Here is a 26738-nt window from a genome sequence, read left to right on the forward strand (position 1 = left end):
TCCGTAGCACTCTGGACGTGACGTGAGGCGAGAGATTCTCGCGACGTGGTGTGGTGGATGGATTCTAGAATCCGGTTCCGCGCCGATGGATTCCGTATTTCCGTGGCAGCCAAGTGAAGCAAAGGTCAGCTACTCCCGTCCCGCGTGGTATGTAAAAAACGTAGCAGCAGTATCTTGGAACTCAAGTTTCCGTCTGCTCGAAGACGAACGTAAACGGAAAGCGGAAGCCGACGGAATCCGTCGCACGCCGTGACGCTGACGCACGCCGGCACGCCGCACGCGCTAATGGACCCGGCCCCCCTGTACAAGTGGGCCTCGATATATATCACTGGGTGCTCTTCACTTGGGTTTAATCCAACAATCCAAACCACCCACACCACACCACCCTGCTCTTCACGAGCTCCTCCACTCTGTTCTTCCCCGCCGCTCCACTGCGCCCTTCCTCCCGCCGGGATCCTAAACCCTAGCCCCTAGGGAGCGGGAGAGGCTGCTGCTGCTGCTGCTACCGCGGCGGCGCCGGAGGGGATGGGCACCGGGGGAGACGGGAGCAAGGCGGGCCCGGCGCTGCCGCTCGAGGCGCTGCTGGCGCTCGGCCTCGACCAGCGCACCGCCGAGAACGCGCTCGTCAACGCCAAGGTCACCGCCAACCTCGCCTCCGTCATAGCCGAGGTGAGCCCTCGCCGTCCGCTCGCGTCTCGCCGCACTGGGTGTCTCTGATTTTGGTCGCGTCTCGGCGGGTCTAGCGTTGGTGCGGAGTTCTGGAGAGGGGGTCTGATTTTGGTTATGCTAACCTGTGCCACATGGTGTAGAGAAATCTGCCGTTGTAATTCCGGATGCAGAGTATCTGCCCAAGTGTTTGATGCGCCCTGTAAATGGTATACGATGCCAGGATCCGTGCTGGCTGCTGCACAATCTAGTTCCTCCCAACTCCGACCGTTACTAGATCGTACAGTAGCGTAGCGTGCAATTTTGGTTCCTCGTTCTGCAAGCCTGCTGCCTAGTTCACACGTTCTATTGCAGCTCCATTTTGTCCGTGCTCGCTTAATTTCGTCACTGCGACATCTGATATCGGCTTCATGCTTGCTCAGAAGTCACATAGGAATTCAGACATTATATATCTAGTTTTTTTACTGTTCCCTTATCCACTGACTTATCCTAGCTTAAGCCTCGCTGTGATCAAATTACTATTTTAACATTTTGTTGCACTGACAATCTCTTCAAAATGTACCGCCTCCTCCCGTTAGATTAACTGGTCTTGTTTGCCTGCCGACAGGCTGGTATAAAGGAATGCGACAAGTCAGTCGGCAATCTTCTGTATGCAGTAAGCACCTAGACCAATGGAACATGAGAAAGGTATAAGTTGACGATTTTTTCTTGTGTAACTCAACTTACTCATGTGTGAAACAGGTCGCCACCAAGTACCCAACTAATGCACTTGTTCACCGTCCTGTCCTTATTAGCTATGTCTTGTCAACAAAGGTAGATCCTTAACCCTTTACCCCTCTCCATTCTTGACTTCTACGAGTTGATTTTGCTGGTGCGGACAAAGTGTTTTCCTTGTTTCACCTTCTCATTGCCTTGATGGTGTGAACATTAAAATTTTCTCTTTGCAGATAAAGAACCCCGCACAGCTAGATGCTGCTCTGTCATTTCTTACTAATACTGGTCCTGATTCTCTAGATGTGGTCAAATTTGAAGAAGCATGTGGTGTAGGTAAATTTCCTTTCCATGGCTTGTATCAATGTGCTTCTAATATAATCTATGTCGCGCATCGTTCTTAGAATTTTGTGATACGTCATTGGGCTTATCTGTTCTTCTGATACCAAGGAAGAGTCTCTGTCTAGCTCTCAGAAAATAGTCTATTCTTACTTCTTAGTCTGTCGGCCCGTTTCATCTGAAATACTTGATCTAAGAGAATAATGACTCAAGAAACTGACACTACTTTTGTTAACAGTTTATCCTCAGTCCATATCACCTGGCCATCTTATGACTACCACAATGCTGTGCCTGCAGGTGTGGTTGTTTCTATTGAGGAAATTAAATCTACTGTTACTGATGTGCTTGAGGAGAATATGGAAGCTATAAAGGAGCAGCGATATCACATAAATGGTTCGGTTTCCAATTCAACTTGAATGATAAATTGCAAACAATTTTATGAACCAAAATCCACATATGCTTACTGTTCTATATCCTATTAAATTTACAACTGTACTCATAATTCTTAGTTTAGTAATTTCCTGATGAATGACCATCGGACTAATCCTTAACCCTGTCCTTTTTTGGCTTTTCTTCAGTTGGTACACTATGCGGACAGGTCAGGAAGAGACACCCCTGGGGTGATGCTAAGGCGATAAAGGTGCAAAGCAATTATTATACAAACCACTTGTTTTATTTCAATTGTCTTTTAGTTGTTTTGAACATCTGCTGCTTGCACAGGAGGAAATTGACAAGAGGCTTGCAGAAATCCTAGGTCCCAAGACAGAAGCTGACAATATAAAACCAGTGAAAAAGAAGAAGGAAAAACCAGCAAAAGTTGAGGTTGGCAATCATGTGCACCATTCATGTTTAAAGTAGTGCAGTTTGATTTGTTGGACCACTTAGTTATGGTTTCCCTAAAATGCAGGAGAAAAAAGTTGCAGTTGCCACTGCTGCCCCACCATCTGAGGAGGAATTGAACCCGTACACTATATTTCCCCAACCAGAGGAAAACTTCAAGGTATGCTTGCTCCACTATTCTCTGACATACAAGTCGTAGTTTTGGCACTCAGGCACATTGACCAGTTCATTGATTTGTTTGTTTTTCCATCATAATAAGTTTTCTTCAGTGATCCTGATATCTTTTTATGATCTAGGTTCATACAGAAATATTTTTCAGTGATGGGAACATATGGAGAGCGCATAACACAAAGGAAATTTTAGAAAAACATCTTAAAGCAACTGGAGGAAAAGTGATGACCCGTTTTCCACCAGAACCTAATGGATATCTTCATATTGGTCATGCCAAGGTTTTGATAATTTTCTTCTTGAATGCATTTCCTTGCACAAAATTTTAAAATTGATATATATGCTTACATGCTTCATCACACAGGCTATGTTTATTGATTTTGGTCTGGCTAAGGAGCGAAATGGCCATTGCTACCTTAGGTAATACAATTTTATTTGCGAATGGTTTGCTCTAACTAACATACATTTCTACAAGCATTCATGGCTGTTAATGCTGCTTTAGGTTACTCTTCTGTGCAATTATAGTGCAAAATAAATTAGAAGAGTTTTCTTTTCATCTTTGTTTCCTTCTAACCTTATGTTGTAGATCTTTGAAAATTTTGCCTGTCTTTTTATATGATATTTATTTACTCCTACATTGCTGTGAGACTTGTGGTTTGTTTTGCTTGATTTGTTTTAAGACATTGTAATTGCTTCAGTTCTTTTTCTTTACCATTTGTTTATTTGAATAACAGATTTGATGACACAAATCCAGAAGCTGAAAAGAAAGAATACATAGATCACATTCAGGAAATCGTCCATTGGATGGGATGGGAGCCCTACAAAGTAACATACACGAGTGACTATTTCCAAGCTTTGTATGAACATGCCGTTGAGTTAATACAGAAAGGGCTAGCATATGTGGATCACCAGGTACATTTCACCTCACCTGTTCACTATTTGCTCCAGTAGTGGTTGAAGTGCACAGATCTGTGGCATCATGGGAAGAAGAATATTGACGCTGAGTCCTTGAGAAATAAAATGCATGCATGCTGACTTGTATATAATTTACCAGACTGCAGAAGAAATCAAGGAATACAGGGAAAAGAAGATGGATAGTCCATGGAGGGGTAGGCCAATTGAAGAGTCTCTGAAATTATTTGAAGACATGAGGCGTGGGTTGATTGCAGAGGGTGCAGCAACTCTCCGTATGAAGCAGGATATGCAAAATGAGAACAAAAATATGTCTGACTTAATAGCATATAGAATAAAAGTAAGTGACAGTGCTCAACTGATAATCTAATTTCATGATATATAACATCAGAACTAATTGTTTATACACATACAGTTCACCCCCCATCCACATGCTGGCGACAAGTGGTGTGTCTATCCGAGCTATGACTACGCTCATTGCATGGTGGATTCTCTTGAAAACATCACACATTCGGTAATTTCACCTTTTTTTCTTTTCCAAATAGTTTTTAGTTGGTTTAACAATAACAATAACTAAGTCTGTTATGTCTTATTTGCTAGCTGTGCACACTTGAGTTTGACATACGTCGCCCTTCATACTACTGGCTACTTGTTGCCTTGGGCCTTTATCAACCATATGTGTGGGAATATTCGAGGCTAAACATATCAAATACTGTGATGTCTAAAAGAAAGGTATATATGTTACTGAGTTAAACGAGGAGATCAATTCTATGCTATTTGATGTTATGATGTATTATCAATAATTTCATATCATAGTTCATTTGAACTTGTGTTGTTCTGCTGCAGTTGAATCGACTTGTGACAGAGAAGTGGGTAGATGGGTGGGATGATCCCCGCTTGTTGACACTGGCTGGTCTCCGGCGACGGGGAGTATCATCAACTGCAATAAATTCCTTTATTCGTGGAATCGGGATAACGAGAAGGTAGAAATACATAGTTACTGTTACTTGTTATGGAACACTTGCATCTATACATGCTCTATCATCTATTATTCTGCTTTTTGCTGATGTATTTTTTTATTTTCTATGCAGTGACAATAGCTTAATTCGTGTTGATCGTCTAGAATATCACATCAGGGAGGAGCTTAACAAAACAGCCCCTCGAACCATGGTTGTTTTGCGACCTCTAAAGGTTTGGCTTCAAGTTCTTGTTCAAGATCAAGTCATCCTTTTGTAGAACACTATCATTCATTGTGCTACCTTGTTCAACTTTAGGTGGTAATAACTAACTTGGAAGAAGGAAAAGTACTAGACCTTGATGGCAAAATGTGGCCTGATGCTTCTGATACTGATGCTTCCTCCCACTATAAGGTACCTCTCATTTCCGGTGTACAACACAAGAACAACATCATCAACTTAAAATGCTGTGTGAAATCTGCAATAAGGACTTCATAAGTTCACTCTATGGACATCAAATCTTCATACTGAATAGATGTATCAAATTTTCTTTTATTGCAGGTTCCGTTCTCAAGAACTGTCTACATTGAGAAAACTGATTTTCGCCTAAAGGACTCAAAAGACTACTATGGGCTAGCCCCTGGTAAATCTGTCATGCTAAGGTACTTTTTCGAGAAGGTTGATCTGAATCTAGTTGCCTGTCTATTGCAGCTACTCAATATGACAGTAACATGCCGTGGTCCCTTGTATTGCTAGGTATGCGTTCCCCATAAAATGCACAGATGTTATCTCTGGTGATAGTCCTGATGATATTGTTGAAATTCGAGCTGAATATGATCCTTTGAAGACTTCTAAACTGAAGGTAACAGATGACTGAAATTTCTTAAAATCTGGGTTTGAATTTGCTATCCACTAAAAAAGTGCAACCTAGATGGCTTACTTGGCTTGCGATTTGTACAGGGTGTTCTTCACTGGATTGCTGAGCCAGCACCTGGTGTAGAGCCATTGAAGGTGGAAGTAAGATTATTCGAGAAATTGTTCATGTCAGAGGTATGGTATTGTGCCCCTTAGTATCTTACTGCCGTTTGAAGGGCTTGCTCCGCTAAAAGTCAGCTTACTAACATCTCGGTCTCTCGCTATACAGAATCCTGCTGAATTGGAAGATTGGCTTGGCGATCTTAACCCACACTCGAAAGAGGTGATAAAGGATGCTTATGCTGTACCATCACTTGCCACTGCGGTTCTGGGTGACAAGTTCCAGTTTGAGCGGCTTGGTAATTTCAGAGCTAGAGAATTCTCTATATATTACGTCATTCAATGGGTTTTCACAACTCAACTAATTGTCCTACTTTGATGTGGATTCTAGGTTACTTCGCCGTGGATACTGACTCCACACCTGAGAAACTCGTGTTCAACAGAACTGTTACCCTCCGTGATTCGTTCGGGAAAGCTGGACCCAAGTGACTGTTCAGTGTAATTTAGGGAGGGCGCTGGTTTTGATCGGTTGCAGAGGCGCACCTGAACTATACAGTTTGTGAAGAAAATGGTCGTCTAATACAGAACAGTTTAAAGGCCTTACTCTTTATAAAATTTAGGGTTTTTTAATCTGGTGCCCTCAGTTTTGGTGATGTGTTCATTTGTACCCCTTGTTTACTTCGAATCAGATTTTGTATGATAGTGTTAGTGTCCCGATTCTACCGTCTGTAACCGAAAGGTCCCGGGTTCGAGCCCCAGCCTCTGCATATTATGCGGGTAAGGCTTGGCGCTTAAAGATACAATTCCCAAGACCCCGCACAGTGCGGGAAGCCTACAGCACTGGGTACGCCTAGTGTTAGTGTCCCGATTCCCATTCTGTTTGATGTCATACTATTGTGATGGGAGTTCTGTTTTCCCCTGCGTCCTCTTTTTTTTGCAAATCCTTACTGTGATACTACTCCCTTTAATTTTCAAATTATAAGCCATTTTGATTTCCTTGGAGAGTCACATCACAAGTCTATTAAAATTATAAAGAAAACGAAGATTTATCAAAATTATAAAGAACAAATATTTATAACATAAAATAGATATAGTATAAAAATATTATAAAAACATAATTGAAGTATACTATAAAGATATAATTAAGAAGAATCTAGTGCTATGTTTTAATGTTATAAATGCTATTATTTCATCAAATAAGTTTGGTCAAACTCGAGATGTTTTAACTCTAAAAAATTGAAATGGCTCATAAACTGAAATGGAGGAAGAAATTTTGCGGAAATTTAAAATGACTTCTGAAATGGAAGAAATTTGAAATGACTTACTCTGATGGACATTCTCCATCTTGAAGTTGGTCTTATCGGGCTTGTTGCAGAATCTCTTGGCAACTTCGATCATTATAGTATCATCTCGTGTACAAGCAGTTGTAGATGCTATTGAATAGGATGATCTTTCGATTATTCGACTACTGATCTTTCAGCTGCTTGAGGATACATTGACGATAAGCTTCCATGGCAGAATCATAGTTACTTGTTATTAAGGCCGGTCATTTCTACCATTGTTATCAACAAGGTCCACGAAGCTTAGTAGCCAGGTGTGGACCTATAAATTTATAAACTCAAAAACTATTGTCAATATAAAAATTATGTTAAATTTATATGAAAAAATATGTTTATCAGACTTTCATCCTTTGTCTTTGGCGTCATTGAAATTAAAAAGCATCGGAGTAAACATATTGGTTTGAAGCTACATCGTTGTGGCTCTTTGGGAACACTATCGTGCCTGCAAGAGGAATAAATGGAGGACACAAGCATCATACTAGGGAGAGGCACTAAACAGGGGAGAAACACCATATGGAGCACAATACGATTCATAAGGATGGACATATATCAGTATGGGTATGAAGGAGGATTTGAATAAGTGAAATATTGAGGAGGAGCGTCGCTAATAGGATTTTTATTGGCAGGAGGAGCATTCACACATGATCGGTAGGGATACGGAGAAAACTGTGTGTATGAAAACAGAAGTTGTGGTCTCAGAGAATAGTGACAACCAAGAACATCGTCTCGAGGATGTACGAGAGAAACCTTCGAAGAAAATCTGCCCCATAATAGCAGGGTTTTGATAAGTTATAGAGATTACTCATAAACAAGTCGGTGAATGTTTCAAAGTTCGGACTTCACACCAGGTCCATATTAAAGTTGAGTGAGACTACAATATGAAGAAAGCCGAGTAAATTGGAGAGTGACAGGTGTGAATGAGCCTAAACACCTCTATGTAGGGTGGGTGGATTAGATTTTCATTAGATTTTCTGTCTTTTTTTACTTTAAATGATGAAAACTTCGCGAACTAATTAATGGCAACCAACGGTCAAACCGACCAATACCGACCAGTTCTTCTTTAGCATACTAGTCGGTACTACCGACCAGTATTGGACTGCACCACCATGCTACTGCACACCGAGGTCGAAACCAAACCTAGGCGCGGCGAGGACCGGAACGCCTGCCTTGAGGTGGGCATCTCTTAACTTTGGATGAGTATCTGACCAACGAGAGGAGGCAAAACAGCCAATCGACAACAGTTAAACTGACGTCTTACCATCTCTCAGAAAACCACGTATGTTGGTTGTTTTACACAAAATCACTAGACTACACTCGTACATTCTTTTGCCCTGCAGAGGTAAGCTGCGAGAGAAACTCTCTTTACTGTCAGCAATGTTGGAGGCAACGGTTGCTGACATAACAATAGCACACATGGCACTAGACTTTCATCCCGTGCCACCATGCCAGCCCAAGAGCTTGGATCTCTAGTCAGACTCGTTCCCAGAATCCACATCGACTGTAGCTTCACCGCGATAGACAGCGGATTCTTTTTCATAACGTTTCTTGTCGACCTGGGCCTGCTGGATGTAAGGCTGTTTCTCTTCGCCTGCTCATGGCAAGGGACGTAAAAACCGTAAGCACAAAGCTTTTATTTTAGCTGTAAACATGACAAAGCATTGCAAAATTTGCCTGGCAGCACTGGTGCTATTACTCATATAGCTGAGAACGATCCGGAATCTTACCTGACATCTTTTGCCACATCTCCCCAAGCTTCTTTGCGATCTCAGTCGTAGGCAAATCTGGGTTGCTGCTCTTCATGTTCTGCACCATGGAAATAAACTTTTAAACTTCTGTTCAATATCAGATAGTTACTACCATCTAGTGTGGGAAGGTAATTTCTACCCTCAGTGTCACAAATATCTTATGACCAAAGATATTTCAAGCTCAATTGTGTCATCCTTGATAAAAGTTATGTGCAACCTAATAAGATGGAAACTATTCACCAAAGGAACTTACTCCTCGCTCAGCCATTGAGAAATACATGAACGGGGTCATGGCTCGTTTCGGAGCATTCGGATCTTTTTTCTTCTTTGGCTTTTTCTTCTCTTGTCCTTCGTCATCCCTGCCCTTATGCTTTCTTTTCTGAACTGGCTTTGAACTGCTTGCTTCCTTCTTGGATGATTTCTGTGGAGAAAAATAACTGCGCATCACATCACGGCTTCAGGCTTGCTACAGCCTACAGGTCTATAACAACAATAAAATTTTAAAATACCTCCTTTTCACCACCACTATCACTAGCATCTGATTCCTCATCACCTGAGTCATCAGTAGGAGATCCACTATCATCCTTGTCTGCAACGAAATCTTCATCCTAACATGAAGATAAATAATAAGTATACAGAATGCCTCAGTAATAAGATTAACAAGGCAGCATACCTCTTCATCGCTTTCCTCATCCCCGGCCTGATTCTTAATACGCTCTAGATGTGGATCAACAGCATCATCATCAGTGTCTCGTAGAACATCTGTAACTACACCACTTGCACCTTGACCATCTCCTCCAAGGTTCATTATTTTAATGTTCTTTCCACTAATAAGAATGTCAAAAGTAAGGAAGGTAAACTTAAGTTTCTATGTAACATGAAAGACGATAAAGGCAACTAAAGGGACATACTTGATGAAATTGAAGAGGTTGTGGTATTCATTCCTTTGAATGTTTCTGAAGAGATGCTCTTGGTCATTTTTCAGTTTGACAAGGAGGTCAAAATAGTGAGATGATATACTGGCACCCCCAGCACCATGACGTTCAAACTCAACAAACTCAATCTGCATTGAGAATGGAATAAACAGCGGTTACTACAAATGGACACAGAGTTCCTACCACAAATATAAACTAGTACCTCCTCATGAAGAATGAGTGTAGGTGGCTTTGGCAGGAAGAAGAAACCCTTTTCCAGTGGATACAACAGTCCATCTTCAGCTTTGAGAGATGATTTAACTGCATATCCATCTTGGCAACTTCTGAAAGAACCTGGCCTTGTGACTTTAGCACCAGATAGACCACGAAGGACTTTGGTAAATACCTCATGTATTAGACCCTATGGATTTATTGAAATCAGTGTAAGAAAAAAAATACTTTAGCAAAGTGTAGCTACTCATATAGTCCAATAAATAGAAGATTGGCTAAATGGAAAATTCAAGGATTTCTAAAACTTGAGCTCTAGATCTTCATACTTGCAAACACCAGCCAGTAATTGACTATGTAGAAGAAGAAAAAAGTCACCCAGTAAATTACCACCAAAAGCATGCAATATTATATAAAATCAGCACATGTATTGACTTAAAAAGCACATAAATTCAGACTATCAATGTTCAATCTTTTTTGTACAATTATAGCAGCACATACTACCCCAATAAACAATGTATCTAAAATATTATAGTTTAGCCTTCTGCAAGGAAAGGCAGAACATTACAATTTATCCCAACTGATACTGCCTTTCATAATGCCCAACAAATTCAGATCATAAAAGAACACTTGGGATAATTAGTATTCAGCTCCTCAATATACCTATTTTAATATTAAAAGTCCTAATAAATTAGATCAACTATCTCGATATGGAGAGTAGTGGATATTAAAATAGTTCTTTTCTCAAGTTATGGAAATATATAATGGAGAATGACGGTCATGGAATTAAGGAGACAGTGCACCATGGCACAGGCCCTTGACATCAGAAGATGGGTGGAAAATATTAAAGGAATTCTCACTGTCACTGTCCAGGTTATAGTGAAGTATCTGCAGATTTGAATAGGATACATATGAAAAAAGAGAAATTAAAGGCCTGTTTGGTTCACTACCTCAGTTGCCACAATTTGCCTAACTTTTCTGCCTGAGGTTAGTTATTCAATTCGAACGACTAACCTTAGGCAAAGTGTGGCACATTTAGCCACAAACCAAACAGGCCCTAAGTGTTTGCTCAGCCAAACATCGTGTATCAGCTTGAAATCCAAAATATGTTTGGCAAAACATAGCACATTTATCAAGAAATCATAGAAGGCAAAATGCAATATGCTAATGGAAAAGGCCAGGTGACTACGATATCTCTCAACAGGATATACAATGCTTGAGATGGAGTTCGCCATACTCAGAAATTTGTTTGACATGTGTCATTTTATAACTTTTTTTTAGAAGCTAGGATTCAGACTTCAACTGGAATAGATCAAGTAAATATGTAAACAGTATTCTTTCATACTAAGAAATATCACCTTGTAAGATTCCTCAAGCCTGTCCTTGTATTTTTCAACCAACAGTTCTTTACTCAATGCCAGATCTCTTTCCACTACTGCCTCTGTCTCAAACTATTAAGAGACAAGAGAACACATTACTCTATCTATTCAAAACAATTCCTGTAATCAAGTGATAATATGACTATAACCAACTAAACATCATGAAAAAATTGCAGTGCAATACCTGAATAACAATGTGAGGATACAATGTTTGTCCTTTACGGATTGGTGGATCAAGAGTGATAACAACAAATGTATGAGGATTGTTTGACTGCAAAGGTCAACCATGCAATGAGTTTAGTTACATGTCACAATATAATACTATGTACAACAATAAAGCACATCTCAACATAGGATACAAGAACAGAACCTTCGGCAAAAGAAAGAGGCGAACAATACTGCTGTATTGGATTTTAAAATCGTTAGCTTGTCCTTGGAGTCGCAGAAATGACAGATGAAGTTCAACACTATAACGTCCTCTGTGTTGCAAAAAAAAAAAGTTCAGCCTTTTAAGCTCAACAGTTTTGTATTTCTCATTAAGTAGATGGTTATCCACCTTGGTGTAAGGATCGCAATTCCTTCAAATGTGACAACTGGTTCTTCAGAAGAACCAACATCAGCAAATTTCAATATGGTCTCCCATAAAATCTACAGAAATAGATAGGTTTTCATTAGTTAGTATTTTGCAACTTCAATGCACTTCATTTACAGTGCTTATTGAGTAAGCTTACATGAGCCGGAGGGCGACTCTCATCCCCAACAAACTGAGTATTCGAAGTAGGCACATGAAAACTCAAATCCATGAGGGAGTCTTTCTACAACCATGAGAGATTAAAATGTTAGCACAGTGCTTGAAGATGCATAGATGATGACCAAGTAATGACAGTAAACACAACACGGACAATATAGTATTGGATGGCAATGCCGAAAATATGAGTGGATCTGCTACAACAACTGCACACTACAAACCTCATTGGCTCCAGTAGTATCATCAACATGAAGCTCTAAGAGAACATCTGTTTTTCCTTGCATCTGGGTTTGTGCAACATCTGGTAGGGACACCTCAAATGCTTGCTTTGAACCAACCATAAAGGTTAGCATGTTTCCTACAGAGGCAAGAGTAACAAACATTGAAGTCAAACTTAACATATTTTAAAATAATAAATAAAAAGTCGCCCAAATTACCATCTATATCAATCCCTCCCCAATTCTGGCCACTAACAGAAAGCTGTTTTTCATCTGGTGTGACACCCATATTCTTTTGTATGAAGTTGGTCAAGTTGCTTACATCCTATGCAAGAAAGAACAAGATCAAATATTTTTGTCAGTCAACAATAAGAGAAATATATTAACCTCACCATTCATCTTCACTGACAAGTAAAAGCGTATTTTCAGAAATGACTGACAATATTGCAAGACAATCAAATCCAAAGAAAATCTGATAATCGAATTTTAAATTTTCCATCTTTGAATAACACTGCATACATATAGTATATGTACAAAAGACAGCATATTCTGCAAGACTTGTTTAGGACAGGCAATCCAAGTGGCATGAAAGACTATAGTAATTGTTCACCTTAATTTGAAGTTGAACAAGAAGATTTTGCTTTAGTGGATATAAAGATGGAACTGTTCAAGGTTTAATCGACACGTGAAAAATATATACCAAAATAAGGCACCACATATAGCAAGTCAGAAACTGAGTCTCACAGCAGAGTAACTTGGGCAAACTAAGCATTCTCCTTTTCCATGATCTAACTCATATTAAAGAGATATTCAAATCATATGCCATATTAAGATAGAAAATCTGGTCAGTAATGTGGAATGACAAAAATCTAAGAAAACTAGACAGAACTAGTGGTACTACAAATATATTCTAATTTTACTGAGAAATGTATCCAGATTCAAGAGTGTTCTAAATGCATGATTCTCCAGATGCAGCAGCCCCTTTATTTCAAATATCAACAACATTAATAAACTACATAATATTAGGAGGAGGAGGGGGGACGACGAAACCTGTTCACGGAAGCCAATAAATCTGTAGAACAGGCCAGCCTTAATCCTGACTCCAAGCTGATATGCTCTGGGGACTTTCATCCAAGTAACTGCAGTTACATCAGCTTTGTCGATCTCAATGGTCTTTCCTCCACCTTGTCTCTTCCATGCAAGTCCACCAGAATGCACTTTAAACTGACCAGGGTTCTGCATAGGTGCAAGGTTCATGACAGTATGCCAATATCAGGGATGCAAGTTTAAACTATTTTGGGTCATCGGGTCGAACCAAAAAATTGATCAATGAACTAGAATGGAATTTCCATAGTTTGAGGGAGTGAAAAAATGAAATAGAATGGCATTTGACAGTAATTAGTTAGCTGACCTGAAAACACCATTAGTTACCCACTTGCATCCCTAGTCAACATTTTAGAAGTTCATAAAAAGTAATGAATCCTATACCATTCAAGAGCAGCAAACAGCCAAACACAGGGGCAGAAACAGTAATAGATCTTAAATGTAAGGGATGCATAACATTTAGTCTCAGGATTCATAAGTATAGGTATAACAAAGATGGTCAGGCGTCAGATAAAATTATTACTAGATCATCTTTCAATGCATGAGTTGTGAGAGTGTTCCATGTCTTATAGGATCTAGATTAGGGCCAGCATTGTTTTATATATCAAGGTAAGCACGCAAAAAATATATCGATAACATGGCGAATGTTAATTCTGCATCAATGGAAACACAATAATTTGATAGGCACAAAGAGTGCTTTTTTCCCTGCCGTACAGAGAAGGGGCTACAAAGGCATCCTGTTGTAATGTATTATATTCTTCTTGTAAGCTTCAAAACCAGAGAAGAGATTTGCAATTTCCTACCCAGTAGATGTAGACGTCCTTGTATTCTGCAGCTGTCAGGCCTAGAAAAAACTCTAACCCCCCAACCCACCATAGAATCTAGGGTTTCGCCGCAAATTAGCCAAACCCAAGCCACAACAGCGAAATCCAACAAGCCAGGGTGAGAAAAATGCCCCAACCAAGCACCTGAGCCAACCAAATGGATCAGGAAAACAAAAGCAAGCAAAATTTGGCCTGAAATGCAACGCAAACCCTAAAAGCCGACCAATAGTCGGACGCAGCAAATCGTCGGGAATAAATGGGCTAACCAGTTAAAATCGCTAGCTTATTAGAAGTTCGCCAGCCAAGATGTCATCTGCTATATCCTATTTTGTAAAGAAAAAAAAAACTAGAATCGACCAAGCGACGGCGGCTGATGAGCTTACTGTGCCGCCGCGCCCTCCGAGGAGGATGTTGTTGAAGTGGTGACCGTCCGTCATCTCCGCCGACGTGGCGCCTGCGGCCGACCGCTTGGTATCTCCCGAGCACCGCCTATCCTCAAGCTCCGCTTCACCGGTGAGGCCAAGTCCAGGGGCGCAGCTTGCTTGGCTGCGGCTCTGCGGTGCGGAGGCGGTAGAGGGGAGCGCGCGGCGCAGCGAGGGTTTTTGTCATATAGAGCCACAGCGAAATTGGTCGCCATCTCACCGACGTGTGGGTCCCATCTGTCACTGTCAAAAGCCGCCCAGTACGCACGGCGTCCCCGCCGAGCTAAGATGACAACGGATTGGATCGGGTTTATGTATATGTGTACATTTAGGCCGGGCTTAATGGGCGGGCACGAAGCACGAAAAAAAAAAGCTCGGCCCAAACTCAGCACGATGCATCGGGCCGTGTTTGGGCCGAGGCCGAGACCCACGGGCGGGCACGAGCCCGGCCCGTTTAAGCAGACCCGAAATGGCCCGGTAACAGGCACGAAAAGGCCCAAAATAATTTCACGCCCGCATAGTCCTTGTCACGCATGGGACAGCGAAGGCGAGGCCCATTTATCCGTTTATGTCTTGCGCCCAGCCGCCCAGTAAGTAGAAACCCTAAATCTCTCGAAGTCCGTCTTTGTCTCTCCGTGTCCGGCAGGCGGCCGCCGTCTCTCCCTCCTGTCTCTCTCACTCCCGGCCGACGAACTGCAAGCGACTCGGCGACCAGAGCGCGACCTGCCCGGCCGGCCGCAGAGCCGCCCCTGCCGTGGAGCCGAGCGCGACCGTGCGCACCTACCGCAGAGCCGCCCCTGCCGCGGAGCCGCCCCTGCGCGCGACCGCCGTCCGGAGACCGGAGCCGCCCCTGCGCGACTGCCCGAGCGCGACCGGAGCGGCGGAGCCTGCGCGCGCCCCTGTATTCTGGGCTCGATTTTTTTATTTCGGATCCAAATGTGTATTTCGGGCTATTTTTGTATTTCGGGCCTTTACTATTTTCGGGCCGCCCGTTTAAAGCCCGGCACGTTTAGCTTAATACAGGTCAGGTCGTGGGTCGAGGGGTCGGCCCGTGGGCCGGCACGACACGGCCCGAAATTAATACTGGGTCGGGCCGGCCCGAAATTAAACGTGTCGGGCCTTTTTGGGTCGGGCCGAGCGGCCCGAAGTCGGGTACAAAGGCTCGTTCATGACTAGTGCTGGGAATTGGACCGGCCCGGCCCAAGCCCATTGTGCTTCGTGCCAAACAGGCTCGGGCCCGAAAAGCCCAAAAACTTTAGGGTCGTGCCGTGTTAGCCTGAATTATAAAAACAGTGGCCCAGCCCAGCCCGGCCCTAAACCACGTCGTGCCTTCGTTGGGCCGTACCGGTCCAAGCCCGACCTGTATATTTGACCACATAAAAATAAAATATTACAAGCATATAAAGTCCACAACTTACTAAATTAAAGATATTAAACAATTCTAGCATCATTTAACCACATAAACTCCCAATATAGCAACAATATAAATTCGATATCTTATTAAATTAAAGAAATTAGACAGATTGGGCTTAATTGGGTCGTGTCGGGGGCCTGACGGGCCGGAATTTGAGGCCCGGTCCAGGTCCGCCTTCGGGCCGTGCTAGCCCGACCCATATTATTTCGTGTCGAACCATGCTTTGGGCTTCTATTTTCAGGCCGTGCTCGTGCTGGCCTAAAAATCCCAACCCATATTCGCAGCACTATTCATGACCGCACTCACGAATATCATTCCATACTTATATCTGAACATGTCGGCTTTTCGAGTGTGTTTCAGATCACCAATGAGTTTTTACTCATTAAACACTTATAAACAATAATTTAGCTATAAATAATTAATTACCATTAATAATTAAGTTATATATATATATATGAATTTTAAAACTTCTCACCTTACGTAGCAACAAAACATTTTATAAATCATTAGCCGAGTTATTTATTCAAAATAATTACAATTGTATCTTAGTCGTTTATGTGTAAAATAAATAATGGAATAAATTTTGGGTCGGGTATAGACCACCCACGGGTGAAATAGAAACTCGCTCCTATACCTGCAAAACATCGTGTTGAATATGGGTCACACTCGTGGGTCAAAATCTTCACTCGTATTCACACTGTCGGGTTTCAGGTTTACAAGTTAAATTACCATCCCTACACCCGGACAGACGATAAACCCATGGAGGGAATCATTCCACAAATAATTAAATATCTCATTCAAATCATACTCGCAGAGATTTTCCTTCTACAAATAATTAATAAGCTGTTTGGTTTGAGGAATGAGCTAGTCCATCGTCTTCACACTCCTCACTTTTTTTGTTTGGTTTGTGGAATGGATTGAGTTGATCCATCATCACCTCATTCCTTATAGTTATTTAGTTAGTACTAATATGAAGAATGAGGTCATCCCACCAAATTTGAGGAATGGACTCATGATGCACCACCACATTTAGGATGTAGTGATTCCTCAAACCAAACACACCCTAAATATCTCATTCAAATCATACTCGCAGAGATTTTCATGTTAGGAAAATAGAGAGATCCTAAGAAAAAAAAATGAGAATTCAAACTAGCCCAATAAGTGAGGCGTGCACGCTTGCCTAGCGTGCTTAATCGATGAATCTCACTCCTATATACCTTATTCATATTTAATATTCATATTCATATCTAAATACATTCTTCTAAGAGATTCTTCTATATACTAGGTCAGTACTCGTGCGTTGCAACGGGAACATATAATACCATGATAACTTATATACAAAATGTGTCTTATATTGTTATAAGAAAATATTTCATAATGTATTTGTGATCCTAGCCATACATAAATTTTGTTATTTTAATTTAGTTGTTTCACTACTACATTGCAACCATCAGTATCATGCAGACTTCGATATATGTCATGATTTGTATGGTCTCATTATTGGAGAGCACGTGCCACACCTGCCGGTAGAAGTTCCGTCGTACATCGTTAGTCATCAGGCACGCACCACCATACACGCTTGCTTAAACAAAAAATGCAAGTGTGTGTTTGCGAAGAGAATTAAAGGCAGACCGTCACAAAAGGTACCCCGACGATGGCGAGTGGTCATTGTTGTCGGTCCACCTCTGCTCACCTCCGGTGTCGAGATGACGCCACAATCCTTGATATAATAGTCGTCGAACGCACGCGATATGGTGAGTACCGATCACTCTTGGCTGGGCTGCCAAATGAAGTGCACCCCGGGCTCATCAGCGAGGTAGTACACCTGGTCGTTGCACCACCGGATGTGCTACTCCTCTACATACATCTTGTTCGAGGACACTCACACAACAAAAACAATGGTCGTCATTCCAGCGCACAAGAATTCATGGCCGGTCAGTAGCGACTTACGTGGCAGGTTAGGCTTCAGGTGGATGATGAGTTAGACGGCGTGATGACGTCGTCGTAGGTTGCAATGCCCGAAACAACCCGAGAGTCGTCGACATTGGCGACGACCATGAGGTCCCCATGTTTGACGATGGACAGCGCGGTGCAGCCGCTCTGGACCACGTCCAAGCGACGGCTGCGCCGGAGCTTGCCGTACACAGCGGCGCATGGGCCATGTAGGACTGCTTCCAGATGTCGAACTGGCAGTCGCCAAGTTTCTTCTCGTCGTCGGTGAGCGACGCCAACGCGAGCGCCTCGTGCTAGTGGTGTTTGTTCGGGGTTTTCAAGTAAGAAACATGGATTCACCTTTGGCATTGGTTTATGAAAATGATTTATAAGTTAGATCCATGGAAAAATATTACGGAGAATAAATGTTACACATGCAAAAAAAGTATTTAAGTTGAAAACATTATTCAAACAAAAGAAATTGCATGCAAGGCTCTTCTTTAAATACTACTCCCTCAATTCAAAAAATATAATTTAATAATCTCAGTGATATTTATCTACTACTACACATTGTGCAAGGGTAGCAGGTGGACTTCGGGAGAGATGTATTATATGTTTTTACTATAATAGATGTAGACATAAACACACATGTGGTGTAGTGGTAGCTACAAACACATTTATTTGAGAGGTCGTGGGTTCGAATCCCCTTGGAGCCTGTTTTTTTAATTTAATTTTAGCGCTTTGCAGGGAGGGACATGGCAGTGAGGACGGAATGGGAATGGCAGAACACGGAATGGGGCAGCCTACCCCTTACTGTCTTAATAGGCAGTAGAGATTTCTCCTCCTTAATAATCAATCTTCCTGTCAGCTCCCCTATACATTATAACTCAATATCATTTTTAAAGTTTAAAACATACAATATTTGTAGTATCGTAATATACATTGTTATTAGATAATAAAGCTTAAAAAGATTGTTTTACCAGATAAAGCACTTCTCTACTAACTATTAAGGGCTAAATGTAGACTGCCCCCGCCCGCCCGACGTCCGGATTCCGCGCCACCGCAAACCGCCCGTCAACCCTGCCAACCCGCCCTACCTCCGGATTCTGCGCCGCCGCAAACCGCCAGCCATCCCCGCTCGCCCGACCTCCGGATTCACCGCCAGCCAATCCCGCCTGCCAACCCCGCTCGCCCGACCTCCGGATTCCTAGCCGTGGAAGCAGCAGCAAGCGCGACCATGGTGGGTGGCGCCGGCGTGCGGGACCCGCTCGTCGCCTCCGAGATCCACGGCTTCCTCACCTGCGCAGGTCGCCCCGCCCCGCCCCCGCACGAGGGCGGCCTTTTCTCCCTCTGTTTTCTGCAACATGAGCCAATACCTCTGCATTGGCCGGTTCTCAGCGACCTCGTTTCAGGTCCTGGGCCACATGAAGACCGTGTGTGTGCTGATCCTCGGCTGGATCCTGTTTGACTCGACCCTCACCGTGAAGAACATCCTCGGGATGCTGCTCGCCGTGATGGGCATGGTGGTCTACAGCTGGGCCATGGAAGCAGAGAAGAAGGCGGTAGCCCCTGTCCCCCGGATCAAGAGCAAAATGCTCGACGGCGAGGACGTACCCCTCAAGGCCAGGGTGAGCGGCATGCCCGCGGTCGACCTCGAGGACGACGAGATGAAGAGCTAGTTGCTGCCGCCGCCGCTGATTCGTTCATTCTTCTTGTTCTTTTGTAACTGTGCGCGCGCTATCGCTCAATCCAAAGTTGTCTGTCTGTCAGCCCTCAGCTATCGACACTACACTGTTAATTTTGGCCCCCTTGTTGGGGAGAGTCCAGTTCCTAGGTGACGACGACCACCCCCAATTCGGCGTAGATCAAACACACACTAGCAGAATGCAGGTTGTTAGGATTTTTTTCAGGCGGCAGGGTGGATCCATTCATTGTCATGTTGACAAGACTCATAATAGAAATACAGGTAACATGTGTATCTCCGCTCCGTGGTAGGATTGATAAGGAATTATGGATCCAGCCGGCGATGTATTCCTTATTTTTTAGGTTTCACTGTCCGGTTCTGGTTGCTGGGGTTCTGCACACCGCCCATGGGCATCATCGGTTTCGTCGGCCTCCTGTGTAGTTGTTTTTGCCTGCCACATGGGATAGGATGGACGGGATCACATGGGAGGGTGGGATTGGTCATGACGGTTGCTTAATTTACTAACTAGATATGTGCTCGTGCGTTGTCACGAGAGTTAAAAATCTTTATAAAACATGATATGTAAACGATAACTGTAACTATGATATGTAAAATCCGTGTAGCAAAATATCACCTTAACACTAATTTATACTAAGTATAGATTGGATGCTTTGGTATCTATTCACAGTCGAAGATTTAACTGGAAAACTTGATTAATCATTCACTGCCCAGATGCAACTGAGAACACAACAAATAACCCAATTTAGAAGGACGAGAAAGAACCAAATGCACACGGTTCAGCTCATCCTTCCGAATTGAACATCCATCAAAGCTAGCATAGCATAGATATATGCATTGATAAGTAGGTTAAAATAGCTCAAACAATCGGGGAGATAAATAATGTACTCCTATGAGTAGCTAACTATTAAGAAGGTAACGTAGACCAAGACGTGCCCCCGCTCACCTTATCACGCGGAGCATGCACCTGCTCTCCCACTCACGCTGCATGCAAGCATGCAACTATGCAAGCTACGAGTGCCCCCCTCATCCACTCATGTTGCATGCAAGTCGCCGAAGATAGGCCCCGTGGCTCCCTCCGCTCACACTGCATGCGTTCTTGTCGAGGCAAAATTTTGCATGTGTTCTTAATTAAAATAAAAATTTGAAGAAACTGAGTGTAGCTCAGTTGGTCGACAGTATGCATGTACGCCCAGACCCGACCCCTCAAGTCCAAGTCATTGTCGAGGCAAATTTTTGGATGTGTTCTTAATTAAAAACCCTTCTATGTTAGTCAAGCTTTTTAATAGATATACCCAGATTCTTAGGCATACTTCTCTTTGTGCACAATATATAGAAAATGGTGACTAACTATCAACTACCGTCAAATTTACTCAATCATTTCCACAACACTTTTACAACATGCTGCTTATAACTAGCAGATATGAATGCTCATATGTGAAAAGTAAGGATATGAAACTAATATCAAATGTCGTGTTAGCTATTCGCAGGAGTACATTATTTATCTCCCAGATTGTTTGAGCTATTTTAACCTACTTATCAATGCATATATCTATGTTATGCTAACTTTGATGGATATTCAATTCGGAAGGATGAGCTGAACCGTATGCATTTGGTTCTTTCTCGTCCTTCTAAATTGGGTTCTTTGTTGTGTTCTCAGTTGCATCTGGGCAGTGAATGATTAATCAAGTTTTCCAGTTAAATCTTCGACTGTGAATAGATACCAAAGCATTCAGTCTATACTTAGTATAAATTAGTGTTAAGGTGATATTTTGCTACACGGATTTTACATATCATAGTGACAGTTGTCGTTACATATCATGTTTTATAAAGATTTTTAACTCTCGTGGCAACGCACGGGCACCTATCTAGTATTAATGAAATGAGAAAGACTACATACGACGGGGGAGGAGTCCCCCTATCCAGTGTGACGTTGGAACGCGAGGGGGCATACACCTTCCAGCCAGTAGGGGCAGCGTGAGCCGTGAGGGGTGTCGTTAGAGCCGATCTTATATTTTCCCTTCTCGTTCTTTCTCTTATTTACTTCTACATTACCCTGTTAGATTTGCGCATCAGAGTGAGCATGGAAAGAAAGTTGAGTTTGAAAACATTTGGTACTGTTACACCTGAAAAAATAGATTTTAGAGCTTTGTAATTCTAAATTAATGTGGAGAGTTGTTGATTCTTTTAAAATATTTGAGAAAAATAAATGAATATAAACTTGAGTTACAAGGTGAGTTCAGGGTTAGTCCACCTTTAACATTACTAGAATAAGGCAGCGCCCTATCGGGCGCTACACAACTTGCCTGATGGAGCAAATAGGATGTTAGATATAATGAAAGGCAAACACTTCATTTGACAACTTTTTAAAAGCGGTATTAGACATGCATATTTGGCAAACAAGACATTCTTTTGCTAACTGCTGCCTAAAATCTCGCCAAATAGAGTGTTCCTTCTACAGAAACAGTATTCTAGCTTTAAAATCAGAAAGATAAATGATTTCTGTTCAAAAATGAATTCCTCAGTGCTAAGCATGTGAAAACACTACACAGAAGGACACATCTAAAAGTTCAACACAGAAAGGCCCAAACTGTCGATCGGTCAGCATCTCAATATTATTCAAAACCTGGATAAACAAGCACGATCAAATCTGACAACTAAAGATTTTAGGCAGACCCTATGGCATGCTAATAAAGATCAAGGGCCAAGGGCCAATAGTGTGATAATGGAGAAGAGATCACACCTACTCGGGTTCCAGCTTGGACTTCTTGCCTCCAATAGTGAATACAATGTCAGACTGGCAGAGTCGACGACTGATTCTCCCATGGGACTCGGACAACGCTCACAAAACTGTCATAGTGAAACAATTAAGCAAAGTAGAGTGCTAAATGGCACAGAAAAGCTCTGTGCCCTTTGTCAGTCAAGCTCACCTGATTGATGTAGTTTAGGATGAGTTTCTATGTCTTGTTCTGGGAAAGTTGGTTTTGCATCCAAACCACAGCCATCTCACAGGTATTGCACATTGGGTCACTCTTCAGACCACCATTTGATGTCCTAGCTTCATCACGCACCATGCTTTGAACTGCATGGCTGTGTTTGCATAGCATATATATAACAAAGGAACAAAGAAAGGTTTGCCCAAATGATCATCATTATCATGAGTTCATGAGAGGCTACGTCACACTATAGTCATTATTTACAGTCCTCACGTAACACCATGAGTGCCATCAAAAGTGCATGTTTCTGCAAAATAACCCCAACAAGGCAACAACATAAGATGAATGTGCACAGAGGAAGATGAGGTTTAAATCTAAACTTCAAACAAAGGCCTAGCTTTATCTGCAAAAGAGCAACATCTGGACTTTAATTTGCTATGTAGTGTCTATTGTGCTGACCTTAAGACGTATGTTATATGTAATGAGAAGCAATAGAGTGGCCATGTATAATCACACCTAACTGCAGGCAACCTACTTTTAGGTCAAATGTGATATAAAATAGCACATTAGCGACCAACACTACACACTATATAACTACTTAAATTTAAATAAAATAGCAACGAAACTACACCATGCGAAGATAATCCAAATAAAAAAATAGTAGGAATGATCATCGCACAAAATAAAATCCCATTGATGATGCTTCCCTCCACAGTCATGAGTCATCAAGTGCTTTTATTGTCATTATCGACCAAAACTACACACTATATAACTACTTAAATTCAAACAAAATAGCAATGAAACTACACCATGCGAAGATAATCCAAATAAAAAAATAGTAGGAATGATCATCACACAAAATAAAATCCCATTGATGATGCTTCCCTCCACGGTCATCAAGTGCTTTTATTGTCATTATTGTGTTTGGTTGCCATTTGCCAACAGAGTCAACTGTTCAGCCACTAAATAAACCAATTGATTGAAGGCATGTTCCAGCTACTGCAGCATGACATGGCACAAAAGTATGTGAGCATAACTAAGTGTATTATGCCACCTAACTACAAACCGGAAAAATACAGATCATGTGAAGGGCAGAGCAGACCTAGTGCCAGAGGCTCCCACATGAGTAAGGTCTGAGGAAGGGATAAACTGAGGCAAGCTTTTTCCCTGCAAATGCGGAGAGGCTGCTTCGAACCTGCGACCTAATGACTCAATGATACAATTCTCACCACTGCACCAGGCCTACCCTTGTGTACAGATAATATTGAGGATCAAAAAGATTTCCAACAATACACTAAAAAAAGTTTTCCAACAAGACTGTAATGTGACCAATAAATCCAACAAATCGACAATGCACCGTTTAATCAGAACTGATGCCAAGCACCTAGCAAAGAAGGCTTGTGCATCTGCAGGATGCTGATTCAAAGTGCAAGCCCTCTTTATACAGATACCGAATTGGATATTTCACTCAATAGTGCCAAAGTTTGTGGAAATGAATCAGTTTGTTATTATCTAAACTGGAATTAGGCAATGCATAGATGATATACACAATTGAGAGATGATACGTAAATAAATAAAAAAAGTGAGGGAGCCGATGAGAAATCAATGTGAGTCACTTTATGGGACAAGGGGTAGGGACCTTTATGGGGCTGCATCTGTTTACAACGCTATCAGCTATGGGTTGGGCTAATTAAACACAAAACAATGTGAAAACTGCAAACTGTTTGCGGGCAAAAACTGTGAATCAAACAGCTCATGGGAGAAGAGCATAACCCTGTTTCGTGCATGCAAGAATTATAAATCCAGCAATGGTCGATTATCCAGTCATGTAAGTGGAAGTTCACAGAAGCACAAAAATTATCATTGCGAGTAACTAAATCAGCACTTAATACTTTGAGTCATAGGCCATAAAGGAAAAATTTAGATGACATAAAGTTCAGTAGAATTGAGCGTCTAGTTCTGAACATGTTAGTAGTCACCATACAGTCATCTCAAACGCTTCTTGCAAAACTACCTAGCTCATTAGACTAATACTTTAGCATGTCAGATAAAACAGAAATGATCTTGATGCCTAGTTATTTAGCCGCATCAAGGCTCAAGTGCAATTGGTTTTCTTATGAACTCAAATATTATAGTAGTTCGAACTTGGACAAATTCTACTGCACTCTTAATTCTTCAAGCCTTTCAGCCATGTCAGATTTGACATAGGGCCCAGCTATGTTGGATGATCTAGGGATCTTCTCCCAACTTAAGTTTAGTAATCTCATAATAAATCAAGCTATGTAAAACAGGTACCGCACATGCCACAAGCGCTGAGAGAAATAAATTTGGTTAAGGAACATTACTGAAAACCATAAGAAAATTATACCCATGGTATAAAATAAAATATTAAGAAAGAGATCTTATAGAAAACAAGTTCTCTTTCACATAAACGACGGTAGACGGGGGAAGTTGATTTGTGAGTAGCCTTCTTTTCACATCATTTTGTAATATAATTGTATTAAATAATGAACCAAGAAGCTAACGACTGAAAACCATAAGAAGCTAACGCTGGTCGTAGGCTCGTAGCAATCAAGAACCAAGAAGAAGAGGGGAAGAGAAATGCTGACCTGGACGACCTCGACTATGGTGTGCGTGACGACTGCGCGCTCGATGTAGTGGCCCCGAGCAACGGTCCTGTCGAAGAGGTCCCCTCCCTCACAGAACTCCATGGCGAGGTGCACGACGTCGTCATGTGGCGCAGGTGCATGGTGTCCTCATAAACGGCACGGAGGCTGACGATGCTGGTGTGCGCCGGCATGTAGCGCAGGATGTCCACCTCTTGGCGCACGTCCTCCACGCCCACGGGCTTACACAATGTTCTTTTTGAACTCTCGGTATTTAGCATCAACAACAATGATTTGCTTGTAACAACTCTTATGAGAAGCTAAAGAAAAAGTTGATTAACAAATTAAAATTACACATTAGCCTTGCGCAAAGAAAATGAACTACACATTACATCGTTCGAAGATGTGACCCCTACAGATCTAAAAAAATAATAGCACGTGGTTATGAGAATAGATCTATGTTAACAATGATCATAACAAGCACCTCATAAGTATGCACTGATATCGCACCTGGTGGTATGATGAGTGTTCTAACACATAACAAGAGAACTTAGCCACCTATGGTCAACAAAAACAACAGAAAAAATAAATAAATAGACCCTGGATAATTGGTAACGTAAAGATAGGTAAGAAAAGACATGGCTTGGCTTCCTTCACAAAAATCCTTTTGAATGAATAAAACAGAATCTTCCTCTAGCCTGGTTTAAGGCCATCAAGCATCAACCATTGAAGGTATTGCTCGATGCAAGACCGCCATTGAGAAGAGCATCAACTCTTTGTTGATAAGATCACTATGCTTGACTTGCTTTTCACGTTGGTCCTTGTATGTTCTAGACTGAATATCAATTTGCACATTTAGTGTTGATCCATCAGAAACAGATCATGCAAAACTGGGAAAAGATGTACTCCCTCCATTCCAAATTATAAGATGTAAAAAGAAAAAAAATCCAACTGCTATGTACCTTGATAATTAGAGTAATGAACTCAACCAAGAAAGATGGAACTTTAAAAGAGACTGCTAGAAAGAGTGGATGAAGTTGATCAACAACCATTTGATGTGTGAGCCATCATGATCCATTGTACATTTACAGATCCTGACATGTAAAACAAATATAGGAATAGCATGAGTTTTCAAGGATCAGTTCTAATGTGCATGTGTGTTACATTTAGTCTGTGGGATACTGTCTGTAACATCAATGATCTTACAGAAAATAGGCTTGCAGTGAACTTTAATCAAGATCTGAACTTCTCATGATAAACTACCAGTACTCAAGTGTAGTAGCACGAACCACATAAGGTAGTATATCAGAAAAGTTGAAAAATAAGAAAATCATGTGATCCCTAGGCTCTAATGTGCTTCTACTACAGTTCAACCGGTAAGTCCTTGTTTTATCTATTTTTTATAAAAAGGAGGAAGAAACCGGAGCAAGTGCTCTTGAGCCATCATTAGAAACAGCCTCTGATAAGAATCATTATCTCCAAAAGCAGAAGGAAAAATCTTTTGACTTGATTTTTTGTAGATAAAATTTACAGAAAATTTATAAAAGCAGATGAGCTGTAAGGAAACCTTATCGATAATTTTCAGCTGTTTATATTTATAAAAAACAATAGTGAAGATATAAAAAAAGTCGTTCCATGAACAAGTAGGCAACATGTGTT

At 41.7% G+C, this 26738-nt stretch overlaps 2 protein-coding genes across 2 annotated transcripts; one reads left to right on the forward strand and one right to left on the reverse strand.

Moving 5' to 3' along the window:
* Nucleotides 1-345: 345 nt before the first annotated feature.
* LOC100285944 (glutaminyl-tRNA synthetase) lies at nt 346-6551 on the forward strand. The gene is made up of 22 exons (NM_001158833.2): nt 346-669; nt 1274-1321; nt 1408-1479; nt 1614-1713; nt 2014-2109; nt 2295-2356; nt 2437-2538; nt 2624-2716; nt 2853-3005; nt 3089-3144; nt 3459-3636; nt 3779-3976; nt 4052-4150; nt 4237-4368; nt 4483-4619; nt 4728-4827; nt 4911-5006; nt 5154-5254; nt 5349-5454; nt 5553-5642; nt 5737-5866; nt 5959-6551. Exons 1-22 carry the CDS (start codon nt 526-528, stop codon nt 6054-6056), a joined length of 2391 nt encoding a protein of 796 aa, NP_001152305.1. The 5' UTR covers nt 346-525; the 3' UTR covers nt 6057-6551.
* A 1374-nt stretch (nt 6552-7925) lies between these two features.
* On the reverse strand, nt 7926-14651 carry LOC542007 (SSRP1 protein). The gene is made up of 16 exons (NM_001347364.2): nt 14451-14651; nt 13190-13375; nt 12359-12464; nt 12143-12279; nt 11905-11988; nt 11730-11821; nt 11544-11652; nt 11358-11444; nt 11153-11245; nt 9790-9987; nt 9564-9715; nt 9326-9479; nt 9162-9260; nt 8906-9073; nt 8632-8710; nt 7926-8495 (listed from the first exon to the last, which is right to left on the reverse strand). Exons 1-16 carry the CDS (start codon nt 14502-14504, stop codon nt 8374-8376), a joined length of 1920 nt encoding a protein of 639 aa, NP_001334293.1. The 5' UTR covers nt 14505-14651; the 3' UTR covers nt 7926-8373.
* Between the last annotated feature and the right edge of the window lie 12087 nt (nt 14652-26738).

The sequence above is a fragment of the Zea mays genome, chromosome 8 (assembly GCF_902167145.1).
Source record: "Zea mays cultivar B73 chromosome 8, Zm-B73-REFERENCE-NAM-5.0, whole genome shotgun sequence".
Classification (NCBI taxonomy): Eukaryota; Viridiplantae; Streptophyta; class Magnoliopsida; order Poales; family Poaceae; genus Zea; species Zea mays.